This window comes from Furipterus horrens, unplaced genomic scaffold (genome assembly GCF_987537825.1).
Source record: "Furipterus horrens unplaced genomic scaffold, mFurHor1.1.pri manual_scaffold_7, whole genome shotgun sequence".
In the NCBI taxonomy this organism is placed as follows: domain Eukaryota; kingdom Metazoa; phylum Chordata; class Mammalia; order Chiroptera; family Furipteridae; genus Furipterus; species Furipterus horrens.
Genome location: NW_028327177.1, coordinates 44,372,712 through 44,389,844, shown reverse-complemented (window position 1 = coordinate 44,389,844; position 17,133 = coordinate 44,372,712). Strand labels below are relative to the sequence as shown.

The window sequence follows — 17,133 nt, the reverse complement described above, 5'->3', positions numbered from 1 at the left end:
TCATCACATTGCAATACTTAAGTGTAACAAATCAACAGGATGTACACCTTAAACTTATACATTGTGTGTCAATTTCATGTCAATTAAGAAAAAAAGTCTCCTTCAATCTGATCCTATTTGTCTCTATAGCCTCTGCTCCCCTCCCAGCCCAGCTTATCAAGAGTGGCCTCCTCCCTTCATATTCAACACCGTCCTGTGTATGGCCCATGCATCCCTCATCATGCTCCACCCTGACTTCCAGTGTGGGGACATTCTCTGATCTCTGTCATGTAAAGCCAAGATAAAGGGCTCTGCCGCTTAGGCTGCCTGGGTCCAATTTTCAGTTCTGCTGCAGGACTGCATTACTTTGGGCAAGTGACCTAACTTCTTTGTGCTTTTGTTAACGCACCTGTAAAGACTCAAAGATTTATGAACATTTAATGAGCTAACGCCTGTGCTGCATTAGAACATTATACATATATGTAAAATCTCTATGTTAATGACTTCTGTATTCAGTTCAAATCTCTTCTCTGATTTCCACTTTCAAAATTCCAGCTACCTTCATGGCAGGTCCATTGTTTGTGAGTGACACACGTCTCTCATTCAACATGCTCCAATTCAACTCTTTTTTTTTTTTTTTTCATTTAAGGCTACAGAAAATATGCACATAGACAAGTCAATTAATTCCATAATAAAAATGCCCTCATCTATATAGCCAAGGTCTCCACAATCACCATGGTGAGTATATGGTATATCACATTCTCTTCCACAGATGCATTTTCTTATGAGTCTGCAAGATTATGATCAATTTTTTCTGGAAATATTAGCTTCTCACAAACTCCTTCCTTGATTAGTGAATTCCATGATATTTCATTAGGTTCCATGAAGAGGGAAGGTGAAACATGCACATGCATTAAATTAGCGATTCTGCTCTCTCATAACATGTAGGTCTTGTCAGCCTCCATGGTAATGTCTTGTGTCATTCATTCTGACAAACACGTCATCAATTCTCAAGAAAAACTACAACAGCAGGGAAAAGCTGGAAGGCATTTTTCTAATTTTCACACTTAGGCTTGAAATTCCATGATCGTGAAGTTCATCCTCAAACAGAAGAACTTCAAAAAACTTAATCTGTTCTCTGGCTTTCGTTTCTCTGTATCTATATGATTTGTTGTAGGTTCAACCTTTAACTTAAATAATTCTCCAAGTAATGTCTCCTTATAATCTGTTGTATAGGCCCCGTCATACCGTTCAATAACCCTCCTTGTAGTTTGCACCCTTCATCCTGCTTTCCCGGCACTCTTGCACACAGGCTAGTTTAAGCATTCCTTGGTAGTTGTTTACACACATCTTAAAGCATCTGTAGCATTGAACTCAATCCCAAAGCCAGATCAGTGCTGGATTCTGAAAACATTGTCTCCAAAATGGAGATGGCATATGCAATTCATCAGCTAACTTCTTCACATTCACTGACTTCATGATGTGGGTCTTGACCATCTTTGGCTTCCAGGGCCCTAAGGAGAGGTCTCTGTGGCTCCTCCAGACGCCATGGATCAACACAGCCAAGGTGGAGCCCACATGGGCTGCACAGAACCAGCTGGAGTGCAGATGGCAGCCAAAAAAGGCTCCCCCACCTCGCTGCAGCCTGGCCCCCTCGGTTTCCAGCCATTACCATCCCAACTCGGATCTTTATCTTTCTTTAATCCCAAACAGAGCCTCCTCCAGCTTTCCTACGGTCACTCAATGGCACTCTATCCACACAGTTTCCAAAGCCCCAAGACCCCTAAGTTATCTCTGATATTTCCACTTTCCTTCACCTCATTAAAGCTGTCACTTTCAAGGTCTGTTTCATGTATGTTACGTCTCTCTACCTCCACTGCTCCTAGCCTAGTATCTAAGCCATCTTTTCCACCTTGGCTGCCCAGCGGATTCCTGAAATATTCTACTCTACTCCTGTCCTGGCCCACTATAATCCAATCCCACTGTGATCTGTTCAAAATATACAAGGGATCAGGCCACTCCCCTGAGCAAGTCTTAATAAGATCTCAATGCATCAGCAAGGAATAAAGATGCTTTCACATGGCTAACAGACCCTCCAAGAAGGGGCCCTGCCTAATTTTCCACTTTTATTTCTATTCCCAGACTCACAGGGTCTTCCTTCAGGCACCTCAATTAATTAAATTCTCACCTCCTCCATAAGAAGCCCCTCAGGACCTTTGCAAAAGATATTCCTTCTATCGGAAATCTCCATCACTACATTCTTTGTTCTCATTCGTGGACTTTATTATAATTTGTGATTGGATATTTTTGAAGTCTTTGTTTTTTCATGTCAGACTCCCCACCTCAGACTCTATTTTATGAGGGCAGAGACAACATCTGTTCTTCTCACCTCTGTATGCCCAGAACCAATCACATGGTAGGTACTCAATAATAATTTTTAATTGAATTTTTTTTTTTAGCTCTCTACTATAAGGCTTAGCTTAAAGCACACTTGGATTTTCTCTATTGTTACCACATATGAACCACAAAAAGTTTCTTCTCATTCCTACCAAAGGCAACTTTGCCTGGCTCTCAGCATCTCCAAAATTAGAAGGGTGAGAGGAATAGTACTAACACCGAAACTGAGAAGGAAGGAAGGAATGACAGGAATGTATGACATGCATAGTTCTAAGAAACTTCTAATTTGCTTAGACATTCAAAATAATGTTATGTGTCATGATGAATACAAAGCAAAATAAACATGTTTCAACTCTTAAGAATCTTGAAATCTAATAAAATAAATAAATACACAAATAGCTAAGTAGAAGGAAGAATGTGAAATAAAAGGTACGATTTAAAAGAGAAGCATAAGGAAGATCCTATCAAAGAACATCTGAAATATAACCGAACAGCATAAACAAACGACATAAAGGGTAACTCAAGACCATCAGGCTCAGGATATCAAAGAGACTGCACCACTGAAACTCCCAGACCTTCGATAAAGAATATTACACCACAAAGGAGGGAAGTCAAAGCAGACTACCCCCCCCAATAAATAAATAAATAAATAAATAAATAAATAAATAAAAACAAAAAGAATCCAACATGGTAAGACGCAAAAATAACCCCTCAATGAAAAGAAAAGAGGAATCCTCAGAAAGAGAGATAGACGAAATAGACATAGCCCAAATGTCAGACATGGAATTCAAAACAATGGTGGTAAAGAAGCTCAATATACTCGACATCCTTAAAATCAACTATGACAACCTTCAAGGAAGTTACCAGCAGCTCCAAGAAAATTACAGGGAACTTGCAGAGAACTACACCAGCATAAAAAAAGACATAGAAATCGTTAACAAGAACCAGGAAGAACTTAAGAATACAATCTCTGAACTGAAAAACACAGTAGAATCAGTCAAAAGCAGACTAAACGAAGCAGAGGATCGGATTAGTGAGTTAGAAGATAATGTAGAGAAAAACTCCCAGACAATACAGCAAAATGAAAAACGATTGAAAAAATATGAACAAGATGTAAGGGAATTACAGGATAGCATTAGGAAAAATAATTTAAGGATCATCGGAATACGAGAGGAAGAAGAAAAGGAACATGGAATTGAAAATCTGATAGGAGAAATAGTGACAGAAAATTTTCCGAACCTGATGAGAGGAAAAGCTATGCAAGTCCAAGAAGCACTGAGAGTTCCAATCAAGAGGAACCCCCAAAAACCCACTCCAAGGCACATCATAGTTAAAATGGCAACATTCCAAGACAAAGAGAGAATCCTAAAAGCAGCAAGAGAAAAGCAGCAAATAACATACAAGGGAGCTCCGATAAGGCTATCAACTGATTTCTCAACAGAAACATTACAAGCCAGAAGGGAATGGTCAAAAATATTTCAAGCAATGAAAAACAAAGGCCTACAACCAAGAATACTCTACCCAGCAAGGCTCTCATTCAAAATAGAAGGTGAAATAAGGAGTTTCTCAGACAAAGGAAGACTGAAAGAATACATCTCCACCAAACCAGCATTGCAGGAGATGCTAAAGGGACTGTTCTAAGAAAAAAGAAGGAAAAAACAAGAGAGGAGAGGAACAGAGGTACAAAGGGAAATGAATAAATACACGTCAATAATAACCTTAAATGTAAATGGATTAAATGCTCCAATTAAAAGACATAGGGTAACGGAATGGATAAGAAAACAGGACCCACATATTTGCTGTCTACAAGAAACACACCTCAAAACAAAAGATTTACACAGACTGAAAGTAAAGGGATATAAAAAAATATTCCAAGCAAACGGACCGGAAAAAAAAGCCGGGGTAGCAGTTCTCATATCAGACAAAATGGATTTCAAAGCAAGGACAATAAAAAGAGACAAAGAAGGACATTTCATAATACTTAAAGGAACAATCCATCAAGAAGATATGACTTTGATAAACATATATGCACCCAACATAGGAGCACCCAAATACATAAAGCAAATACTAGAAGACCACAAAAAGGATATCAACAACAACACACTCATAGTAGGGGACTTCAACACTCCATTATCAACAATAGACAGATCATCAAAGCAAAGAAACACCAAGGATATACAGGCATTGAACAACACACTAAACCACATGGATCTAACTGATATATATAGAACTTTTCACCCCAAAGAAGCAAAATATACATTCTTTTCAAGTGCACATGGGACATTTTCAAAGATAGACCACATGATAGGTCACAAAACAAGCCTCAACAAATTCAAGAAAATTGAAATCATATCAAGCATCTTTTCAGATCACAATGCCTTGAAACTAGAAATCAACCTCAGAGGAAAAAATCAAAGACACCCAAACTCATGGAGATTGAATAACATGCTATTAAATAACGAATGGGTTAACAATGACATCAAAGAAGCAATCAAGAAATTTCTAGAAACTAATGATAATGAGCACACAACAACCCAAAACCTGTGGGACACAGCAAAAGCAGTCCTGAGAGGGAAGTTTATAGCAATACAGGCATATCTGAAAAGGCTAGAAGAATCTCAAATAAAAAACCTAACCACAATGCTACAAGAACTAGAACAACAACAACAAACAAAGCCTAGGGCAAGAAGAAGGAATGAAATCATCAAATCAGAGCAGAACTAAATGACATAGAGACTAAACAAACAATCCAAAAGATCAACGAAACTAGGAGCTGGTTCTTCGAAAAAATCAACAAAATCGACAAGCCTCTAGCCAGTCTAATCAAGAAAAAAAGAGAGAAGACACAAATAAACAAAATCAGAAATGAAAGAGGAGAAATCATGACTGATACCTCAGAAATACAAATGATAGTTAGAAATTACTTCAGACAACTGTATGACAAGAAATTTGACAATCTAGAAGAAATGGACAAATTTCTAGAAACATACAACCTTCCAAAACTGAATCAAGAAGAAGTGGAAAGTCTCAACAGACCAATAACAAAGAAGGAAATTGAAACAGTAATCCAAAATCTCCCGGCACACAAAAGCCCTGGACCGGATGGCTTCACAGGCGAATTCTACAAAACATTCAGGGAAGAACTAACTCCTATCCTCCTCAAACTGTTCCAAAAAATTCAAGAAGAAGGGAAAATCCCAAACTCTTTCTATGAAGCCAGTATTATCCTAATCCCCAAACCAGGTCAAGACACAACAAAGAAAGAAAACTACAGGCCAATATCACTGATGAACATCGATGCTAAAATCCTCAATAAAATATTGGCAAACAGGATCCAGCAACACATCAAAAAGATCATACATCATGATCAAGTGGGCTTCATTCCAGGGATGCAAGGATGGTTTAATATTCGCAAATCAATAAATATAATACATCACCTAAACAGAATGAAAGACAAAAATCACATGATCATATCAATAGATGCAGAAAAAGCATTTGATAAAGTTCAACACCCATTTATGATGAAAACACACAGCAAAATAGGAATAAAGGGAGCATATCTTAACATAATTAAGGCTATATATGAGAAGCCTGAGGCCAACATCATACTCAATGGACAAAAACTGAAAGCATTCCCCCTGAACTCAGGAACGAGACAAGGTTGTCCACTCTCTCCACTCCTTTTCAACATAGTGTTGGAAGTCCTAGCCACAGCAATCAGACAAGAAAAAGAAATAAAAGGAATCCAAATTGGGAAAGAGGAAGTGAAACTTTCATTATATGCAGATGATATGATAGTATACCTAGAAAATCCTATAAACTCCACTAAAAGACTACTCAATATAATAAGTGAATTTGGCAAAATCGCAGGGTACAAAATAAATATACAGAAATCTAAGGCATTTCTGTACACCAACAATAAAATAGCAGAGACAGAGACAAAAAAGAAAATACCATTTACTATAGCAACAAGAAAAATAAAGTACCTAGGAGTAAACTTAACCAAAGAGATAAAAGACCTGTACTCTGAAAATTACATAACATTGAAGAAAGAAATTAAGGAAGAAACAAATAAATGGAAGCAAATACCATGTTCTTGGATGGGAAGAATCAACATCATCAAAATGGCCATACTACCCAAAGCAATTTACAGATTCAATGCAATCCCTATTAAAATACCAATGACATATTTCACAGACCTAGAACAAATACTCCATAAATTCATATGGAACCAAAAAAGACCCCGAATAGCAAAAGCAATCTTGAGACAGAAGAACACAGCAGGAGGAATCACAACACCAGATATCAAACAATACTACAAAGCCACTGTAATCAAAACAGTATGGTACTGGCATAAGAACAGACATATAGATCAGTGGAACAGAATAGAGAGTCCAGAAATAAACCCAGGCCTCTATGGTCAACTAATCTTTGATAAAGGAGGAAGGAACATAAAATGGAGTGAGAAGAGCCTCTTTAACAAATGGTGCTGGGAGAACTGGATAGGGACCTGCAAAAAAATGAAACTAGACCACCAACTTACACCACACACGAGAATAAACTCAAGATGGATCAAAGACTTAAATGTAAGCCGTGACACCATAAAAGTCCTAGAGGAAAACATAGGCAAGAAAATATCAGATATCTCACGTAACAATATCTTCACGGATACATCTCCTAAAGCAAGAGAAATAAAGGAAAAAATAAATAAATGGGATTACATCAAACTGAAGAGTTTCTGCTCAGCAAAAGAAAACATCAGCAAAATGAAAAGGAAACCAACCATATGGGAAAACATATTTGCCAATGACATCACAGACAGGGGACTGATTTCCAAAATATATAAAGAGCTGATACGACTCAACATCAAGAAAACAAACAACCCAATTAAAAAATGGGCAAGGGACCTGAACAAGCACTTCTCCGAAGAGGACATACAGAAGGTCCATAGACACATGAAAAAATGCTCAACATCATTAGCCATCAGGGAGATGCAAATAAAAACCACAATGAGATACCACCTTACACCAGTCAGAATGGCCATCATCAACAAATCAACAAGCAACAAGTGCTGGCGAGGATGTGGAGAAACGGGAACCCTACTGCACTGTTGGTGGGAATGCAGACTGGTGCAGCCACTATGGAGAACAGTATGGAATTACCGCAAAAGATTAAAAATGGAACTGCCTTTTGAACCAGCGACTCCACTACTAGGATTATACCCGAAGAATCTTGAAACACCAATTCAAAAGAACTTATGCACTCCTATGTTCATAGCAGCACTGTTTACAATAGCTAAGTGCTGGAAACAACCTAAGTGCCCATCTGTAGATGAGTGGATCAAAAAACTGTGGTACATTTACACAATGGAATACTATGTAGCAGAAAGAAAGAAGGAACTCCTACCATTTGCAACAACATGGATGGAACTAGAGAGAATTATGCTTAGTGAAATAAGCCAGGCAAAGAAAGAAAAATACCATATGATATCACCTAATACAGGAAACTAAAGAACAACACAAACAAAGGAACTAAATAGAACAAAGAGCAGAATAGCAGTCAATAGGGGGGAGGGGAGAGGGAGAGAAGGGGGATAAGTAAGGGAAGGGTTTAATTAAAGAGCCTGTATAAAAGACTCATGGACATAGACAACGGGGAGGGATATGATTGCGGGAGAGGGGGTGGGCTGGGTGGGGGAGAGAAATTGGGGGAAAAGGGGACAACTGTAATTGAAAAACCAAAATAAAAATAAATAAATAAATAAATAAAATAAAAGAGAAGCATAGAATTCACGCTGAGAGGGTATCTGAGATGGGCAGGTAGGGCAGCTAAGGTATCAACAGGCAAAAGGTAGGCCAGGAAGGACTATGTCAGCAAAGCACAATCGCAGAAGAAAAAAGATGCTTGGGCTGGAATACTGGGTCCATACAGTATAGCAATAATCGAGATGCAAGAAAAATGGGTTAGGAAACATGTGGACAAGTGATCACCTTTTAAAATCCCGGTGTCTGCACTCTAGTTCATGAGACTGTGAGCTTCTGGATGCCAAAGATTTCTATTCAACTGTGACTCCCCAGTCCATTGTACCACTCACAGAGTATGTGATTCCATACCCCTAATGGTCCATTAAACAGTCAAAGCTCTGTCCTGCTTGCCTAGGAAACTATTTCAACAGATATTATTTTCTTACAGGAAGTAGTGGTGTGCCAACCAGGTGCTGACCTATGTACACATTCTTTGGCAATTTACAAGGTAAAGAAATAATTCAGTATACAGTAATTTTTGTAGACTTTAACTTTTCCATGTTTGCAATGTTTTATTTTGTTAGGTCCATAAGGGTAAGGAATACATATATTGAATTCAATATATTAAAATGTATATGTTATGTTTTAAGCAATAAAAAAAATCCATATTCAGATTATTAATCAGTGCTTGATTATCAAATAATAGCATTTCCATAGGACAAGTATTCTCATTCATGACAGATCTACCCTCTCCTAACCCCCAAAACAATCAAATCTGCATTAGACAATGAGGGTCAGCTCTGAGGCTCACATACTCTAATCCCTTTCTTTATGTTTCTCAGTCATCAGGAGGTGACTGCTGAAGTTTCAGGGGTTCAATATCATAAAGTACTAAAGGGGTGCTTTTGTATCCCTGTTTCTCTGTCTCAGGGTGCCTTTCCTTATGAAAGCCGGTATTAAAGCAAAATTTGAAATGAAAGGCTGCTCTGGTGGGAAAATATAAGGATTACAGATATTTTTCAACACTGTATGAAACTTTTTACAAACTACCTCACTTATAAATTAATGGAGCTTGAAAAAGGGTCATAAGTTTTATCAAAATAAAATTCATATTGCTGATCACCACAAGACTACTTTGGTCTGATAGGTTTACATAACTGTGTGCCTATTTTCTTACTTAAGCTGCACATACCCAAGAGAAGGTGGGCTTGTTCCTGTTTTTTTAGGCTATTGAAATGCAGCTCTGATGACTCTGTCACTAAGTGGCTGAGTGGGTCTAAAATTGTCTCCCAAAATCCCATCACAGCCTTCCACAAGTTCTGCCCCCTTAACATGTGTCCTCAGCCTTCGAAATTCTTCAATCTGAAAATAAAAGCAGGAAAAAATGGATTAGTCATCTATCAGACATTAACAAGACTGAAGTTTCATAAATGACTTAAAATATATGTAAGCTACCACAACTAAAAAGAAAATTAAAACTAAACTTCAAAAAGAGGAAAACAGACTTAATTCTTCCAGACCTAAGACATTAGACATGATCATTGCAAAAGAAATTAACAGAAGTAGAGATATCAAGGTCAACCCAATAGCCATGGAAACCTGCTGGATTTATTAATGCAAAATGATATGACCTCTCTCAAAATTTTTTCATGCCTGCCTGTAGGACAATAAGAGTGGATGAATGAATGTGTTCCTATAGGATCCCCAAGTATATCATTAATTAATAAGTTCTGATATTATTGTATTTTAACATTGATTAAATGTTAGATTTATTAGATGATGATTTCCTTCATCAAAAGACTTATTTGCTGCTCTTTCAGCCCTTTGGGATCACAGGTCCAAAGACTACCTCTGATTTTCCAAATGTTTTAGCCCAACTTCCTCTCCTAGCAGTATCAATTTTCAAGTTCATCTCCCTTTCTCAGGTGGCCTCTCCAGGTCCTGTGGTTTCCCATTACCTGTGAAGAGCTTGTTCCCACAGTCCCCAGGGATCTTTCCCATTAGCAGCACTGCAGTTTCTCTGACCTGCCAGGTCTGCACTCCTCAAGAACTTGTAGCCTGTCAGACATGACCCTCTGAGAATACTTAAACAACAAGCAAACATGAGGAACATCGCCAGGCTCATTTCCATCTATTGATTGATATACCTACAGAGCTCATTATCTGTTATTTCATTTAAATGCCACATAGTCACATGACACAGGCATTCTTCATTCTTTACACAAAAGGAAAAACTGAGACTAAGGAGGTTCAGAAAGTTTCCAAATTAACCAAGCCTGACAATTCCAAGTCCACCTGCTCTTTTCTGAGTTCCACAGCCACCTCTTCAGAAATTCTGGTCCAATCAATACAACCCACATCCTGCATAATCCCAGGATATTGAACAACTGTGATTTGATCAGCATCAATCCATCAAAAGTTCAACATCTGTGTATTAGAGGATTTTATCTACAAAGGTTCTTCACTGAGCATAGCCATATAGTTCTCCCATTCATAAAGTGAAATAAAATGCAAAGAATCAACTAATAACCAACTAATAAAAATCTAAAAACTTCTACAGACTTTAGAAGGCCCACAAAACCCCTGAATGATATGCAAAATTTCACATGCGCATTTTTTCTGAAGTAGAAGTTCCCTGATTTTAAGAGTTGAATCTCACAAGATGCTAATTCAGTCCACACATACACATGTTGGGAAATAGAGTTGGGGAAAATTAAATGGCTTCTTAGATTAGAACCCAGGTTAGAAGTCTGACTGCTAATGTTTTATTTTCCCATGTCTTCAATAGTGTTTGATTTCCTAAATTTGAGCCAACTACAACTGTCCTGTTTTTTTTCTTAAAATAATATCTATATTTATATAGAAGTACCAGTCAGATAAGTAATTAGCTGTTTAATCTACATGATGGTTGGTCACTAGACCTTCTCACAGTCTTAGAGCTGGAATATGAATAACACTTACAGCATGTTACATCTGGAAAGTGTGTAGAGCCAAGGCTGCATGACAATCCCCTGTAGTTATTTGTGGATATATTTTTACTTAGTTTTCCCCAAGTGTGGAGTGGAAAGAAACCTGGTCAGAGGATCCTACACCTTTTCAAAAAAGAATATGAAGGTGAAGGCAGTGGGCTTGGCATCAAAAGGCCAGTTCTCATTCTAGCTCTGCCACATGAGACCCAAACAACCAAATTATGTCACCCCTTTAAGCCTCAGTTTCGATGTGTGTACAATGGAGAGGAAATCACAGTATTCACAAAGATAGAGTTAGAAGTAAATAGGATAATCTCTGAAAATTATTCAGTGTAGTTCCAAGCACATGGAAATATTTGATAACTACCAGTCAACTTCTTTTGAAGTCAAACCTTTAGCGTTTTGGATAAATATTTAACAAAAAAGTAGACTGAAAATAAACCAATTGACTGAGAAAAAGGAAAGTCATCTCTCCTCGCATTCACTTTACATGTCTCGATGAGCAATGTGGACAAGAAACTTGACTGTTTCAACATATTTTTTTAAATACTCAATTTTCATTGACTTTGAAGTTCATTTTAAAGCTAGGTTAATTTATATTTACATATTCTGAACTGAATATAAATCTTTCAAGCTCCAGGTCTTGGCCTGCAGCATTTTCAGTGAAAACAGCTTCTAGACAAGATGATCTGAATCAACAGTGAGCCAGTCTCAAGTCACTGTTGCACAAGGAATGTTTTTCTCTGATCATAGCAACACTTTGAAGACTTCAAACATCAACAGAGATCGAGGGAAAAACACATCTTTCTGAAATGCCAATTTTTTCTGAAGTAACCACCCTCAAACCCTTTAGTCACTTCAAATAGTTTCAAGTGCATACTGCGTTATTCCACACTGAAATGAGAGAGTGAGAAATGAACAGAAAGTATCTCAGGATAAAAGTCTTCAACAACTCAAATGTCAGGGCCATACAGAAGCCATCATTATCATATACATCAGTACGTATGATTTCATCAATTTTTAATGCTACTCTATTTAAACATGGTGTTTGTTTTTAACCAAGTTAAAAGAGAGAGATATAGAGATCCAACACTTCAGAAACAAATCCTCATCTTCTGAAGGCAGCAGAGTTGAATCACTGCTGTCTGAACCCAGGTTGCACTTCAATTAATCTAAGTAAGACATTTATTCCAACCCTCTCTGACTTATGAACAAGATTTTTAAAGGTTCAGTTTTAATGCCACTTTCCTTGAATGCATGTAAAGGGCTAAGGTCCAGGGTTTGAGATTTGGCATTAATTAATTTTAGGAGTTCCCAAGATCCTATGCACATCCACTAATTGACATTGTAACTTACATCTCATGTGTCATAATTTTAAAAGAGAAAAAAACACATAAAAGTTAGTGTTCTCATCTTAGTTTCTTTGATCATCTGACTATAATGATACATGAATAACAGTAATATAATTCCTTAAGATAACAAGTGAAAGAGTCAAAGCAAACTGTACTTAAGCAGTGTGCATATATGTATATATACTGAGATTTTATATATAGTATGCACCTTCTAGGTACTGCTGCCTTGCTGTTTTTTGTTTGCTTCATTTCCTTCTACCCCATTTGTCTTTCTTTTTCAAATCATTGTTTCCCCTTTCTTACTGACCTCCCATTCACAAACCAACCCTCACTCTATCACTTACTCCTCAGTCTGATCTTTTTATTTTTAAGGAAGAGCTTAGAGAACAGAACATCTTTTCCCAGAACTTGCCTCATATTCTAGTCCCCAGCCTGGTCTCTGCCACTGTCTCCCCGTCATCTCTTTCGGATACTTACTGATGAGCCACACATACTGCAACTTCCCCAAGAATTACAGATTACAGAGTATATGACCACAGTGGATGTGTTCTCTATCATGAAAGACACTGAAAAAACAGACACAGCCTTTCCCACAGGTGCCCCAAAATAGCATATTTTAAGAAAGGCAAAAGGGTGTTTTCAAGGAGAGAACAAATTCTAGAATTGCACTGTCCAACACAGTAGCCACCAGCCCTAGGTGGCCCCTGAGCCTTTGAAATGCAGCTGAGCTGAGCTGTGCTGAATACACACTGAAAGTCAGTGTGAAAAAAGAATGTAAAAAAAAATCACTGGTGTGATTACATGCATGTTAAAATGATACTTTGAATGTAGTATGTTAACATAGTCTACCTGGATTAATTTCACCTTTTGACTTTTTTACTGTGGCTACTAGAAATTTTAATCTTACATTTTTGGCTCACATGATATTTCTATAGGTCAGGGCTGGGCTGGTGCCGCCCTTCAGAAACAGCATTCTGGTGTCAGAGTGGGAATTACACATGGAAATAAGAGCCGATAGATAAAAAGCAGTGGTTCTCCAAGTGTGTTTCCTGGAATAAGTCCCAGCCCCAGACCTACTGAATCAGCAACTCTGGGGTGAGGCCCAGCAACCTGCGCTTTAACCCTCCAGGGGTCTGTTTGAGAATCATGGATACAGAAAAAACTTACAATTGTTCCAAATCACCTGAAATCACTTTCAAACATGACCATGCGATGGCCCTGCAACAATTTGGTTTTAGGGTTAGCCCCTCAAATCCCATGGAGAGTCCTGGACATAATCAGGCGCCCTCAGCTGTGCAGGCCCAGATCCCACAGGCCACACATACACTGAGCATTAACCCAGGTGTCTTGATCTATGAAGAGTCCCACTCTACAATTCACAGATAATATGGGATGGGGAAGGAGGAAGAGAAGGTAAGACTGAAAAGAAACAAAACTGAGAACAGTTTCCAAGTCCTAACAGACATATATCCAAACTGTGAAAAACAATGAACATATTCCACATTCTTTTGTTTCATTGGTGTTACCTGATGTTGAAAGGGACAGGAAATAACAAAGACAGACACATCTAATTTGAGAAAGTAGGTAAGATAAGAAATAGAAATAAATATGAAAGAGGGAAATGCAGGAAAAAAAGGAAGAAAAATGCAGGAAAAGGACAGTAAAACTCTCCATGTCAATCCATGTCTCTGCATGTGTGAGCTTATGTGTGTGCACACATATTTTCACATATGCCATTGTATTGAAATAACACATTTTATCAATTCTGAGTATGCTTCACATTTTAATGGCTCTGAGAAGTCAGAATGTGTTTTACAATTTCTGTTGTCAGATCTGATTAAATTATGTTCATGGAATCTCATTTCCAAACATAACAATATAGCTGAAAAAATGTTGTTACTTTGGCTTTCTAATGCTTAGAACAGTTTATCTTAAAATAGCTTAATTGTTATTGATCGTTAAAAAAGGAAATTACATTCATTCAGATCCATCCAATTGCGTGTTTTTTCCCTAGCATATAATATGCTTGCTAACAAAGCATAATATAAAAAATACAACTAAGCAGGCGCTTCCAGTTCCACATTCTAGAATTCTTTGTGCTCCAGGAGATGTGAATGTTCCACACCAGGTTTAGTTGTCAAACATACACTTCAGCAGAAAACTCCTTCTTGGTTCAAGCTGCTGCGTACTTCACAGGAAAGCATTATGGCTGTATTCTCTGGCTGATGATGTATTCAGGAAAGCAATTGTTTCCATCTTAATACTCAGCAGCTTAATCACATAAGTTAACCCTGTACGATGAAACATTCTTTTCTTCAATATAGTTTTATATTTCTCAATATCATAAGCTATGTAGACTCCACCTACCATTCACTATTCCTTTTATTGTATATATCATTTCTCATTCTATCTTTATTTCTTTTTCTGCTCTTCTTTAAGTATAATAATATGAGACCTCAATTTTTCATTTAGATTCTCATTTTACTGTCCTCTCTAGACCTTTTCTATTTTTGCTCTGCTTTCTCTGAAATTATATGAGCAGCAACAGTGAAACATTCAGGTCAAGAACAGACTAATTTATATTCTCTTAAGATTATATTCAATCATTTTTTCTAACTCACTCTAAATTGCATTTTAGTATACATGCATGTGTCTGAATGTGTGTATGTGTATTAACACTGCTGTCTGTTTTAACATCTGCCCTCTGAACAGATGCTATAGAGAGCTTGTGCTAATATCATCTAAATCTCTTCTCTTGAAAAGCTATAGCTAATTGGAAAGTCACCTCTTTTCTAGGGCAGTTAAGATTACTTCCAATACATATTCCTTCAGCTGAGGCTCCCCTTTAGGGAGATACAGCCAATTATCAAGGAGCATTTAGAACACCTATGCAGAGACCAAGGTGGAAGGTAGGTGATCAAAAGTGGGGCTGCAGAACAATCCAGAACTTTCCAGCATTTCCTTTCTAACTCCCTCGCCATTCTTTATACAGATTTTTCTTGTGCTGGCTCAGGAAGAACTATTTCAAAGCCCATGTGTGACTTAAAAAACAAACAAACCAGCATTGTTACTTTACTTCCAAGACCTTTTTCCTCTCCATGCTTGGGAAAACCTACATGAAGAAATAACTAGACCAATCAAAAGTTTGATTATTTCATTGACTTCTATTTACTTCATAAAAACTGACTTTTAAAATACAGATCATAAATGATAGCTGGGTTTTTGGTCATCCTTGACCTTTCTATTGCTTTCATGAGCTCAAGACATTTATCATCTGCAAAGATGTGACTGACCTAAAGAGAGTTCAGACATAAAACAGACATTTCCCTTTTACAGAAACAAAATTTAACCTTTACCTCAGAACTTCATTCTGAAAGATTTAAGGTACCACACTCACCTGTAGCTGGGATATAGTTAAAGGGTATCGGAATAATATCCAGGTAACACCTTCACTGCAAGGTGGAATAGTGAGAGATCCTTCGTACACCCAGTAATCACGCAGCAGAGGATCTGTGCAACCACGAGGATATGTCATGAAAAGGCAAGTTAATTATGCATAATTTTGAAAACTCTAACAATAATTTTCAAAATTACAAATTGTCCAAATAACACTTATCAGACAGATGTCATTTTTAAACTATAGCTTCACATGTACTCTTAAACTAATCATCATAAAGAAAATAACTGACAGAAAACATGATCAGTCCTCTATTATTTATAGTGATTTCTATCAACAGGTTACTATGTATATTCAAATATGGTTATTAAACTTGATATATAAACCTAATATATAAAACTCAATACTTATATATGTATCAAATTTAATCACTTTAGCAGAAATGTATCTATGGGTTGTTGTTTTCTTAACTTTATTGGATGATTTACCTAATTATAAATAATATTTATTGAAAGCTTGCTACATGTGAGGTGCTATTCTACATTAACTCATTTAATTCTTACAACAAACCAATGAGATAAGTCCCATTATTAGTCCCATTATTCAGATGGGGAAACCAAATCATAAGAGTGTTACACAATTTGCCCAAGGTCACTGGGCTAATAACTGGCGGAGCCAGGATTCAAACCAAAGCAGCATGGCTTCCAAGTAAGAGTTTTTAACCATTCTTTTCTAGCTACCTCTATCGGTATTGCTTCTTCAACAGCAAATTTTAAAAAGCTTATTATGATAGGATAAGAGAAATTATTCTTCTGAAATCTTTTAGCTCTGCATTAGAGGAATTCATGATTAAATATTATGGATAAATGTTTAGTTTGTTGTAGAGCAATTAAATGTAGAAAGTAGAAGATATAATGCATCAACTATTTGGTTTTGTTTGAAACATTAAGAAACTTCACATAATTTAGGCAAAGTTTTGTGAAGATCAAAATTGTGTACAAATTAACCTTTAACTACAGATTATATTCTAAGTATTTTATACACAGTTCTTACCTGTTCAGGCAGACCTAAATAATCATTGCAAAGAGATTACCTTATAAAATTCAAAGTAAAGTTTATTTCACTTTACAGGTTAATGAAAACTTCATTGATCAATTTTAGAAGTATACCAAGGTTATCTTATTATGCTGGTGCAATTTTTATAAAAAGGAAACCCTTCATGAATTAATGGAACTAGTGGTTAAGTATTTTTATTTCAAAAGGTTTACTCCCATGATTAGAGCATGAAAGGAATA

General features: G+C 37.0%; 1 protein-coding gene and 1 pseudogene across 4 annotated transcripts in view; both read right to left on the bottom strand.

The window, feature by feature from the left end:
* CA8 (carbonic anhydrase 8 (inactive)) overlaps positions 1-17,133 on the bottom strand; it is a 116,625-nt gene that overhangs the window by 17,915 nt on the left and 81,577 nt on the right. For 2 of the 4 annotated variants that reach the window (XR_016512289.1, XM_090282836.1), the window contains exons 7-8: positions 15,839-15,951; positions 9,313-9,482 (exon numbers count right to left, since the gene is read on the bottom strand). Coding sequence is in view for 3 of the 4 variants with exons in the window: in XM_090282836.1 (XP_090138962.1) it covers positions 9,348-9,482; positions 15,839-15,951 (248 nt within the window). In the remaining variant the exon portion in view is untranslated. Of the gene's footprint in view, positions 1-9,282; positions 9,483-14,368; positions 14,733-15,838; positions 15,952-17,133 lie in introns of those variants that run through there. The other 2 variants (XM_090282835.1, XM_090282837.1) reach the window with 2 other exon arrangements.
* LOC150004375 (TIP41-like protein pseudogene) lies at positions 74-1,473 on the bottom strand (annotated as a pseudogene).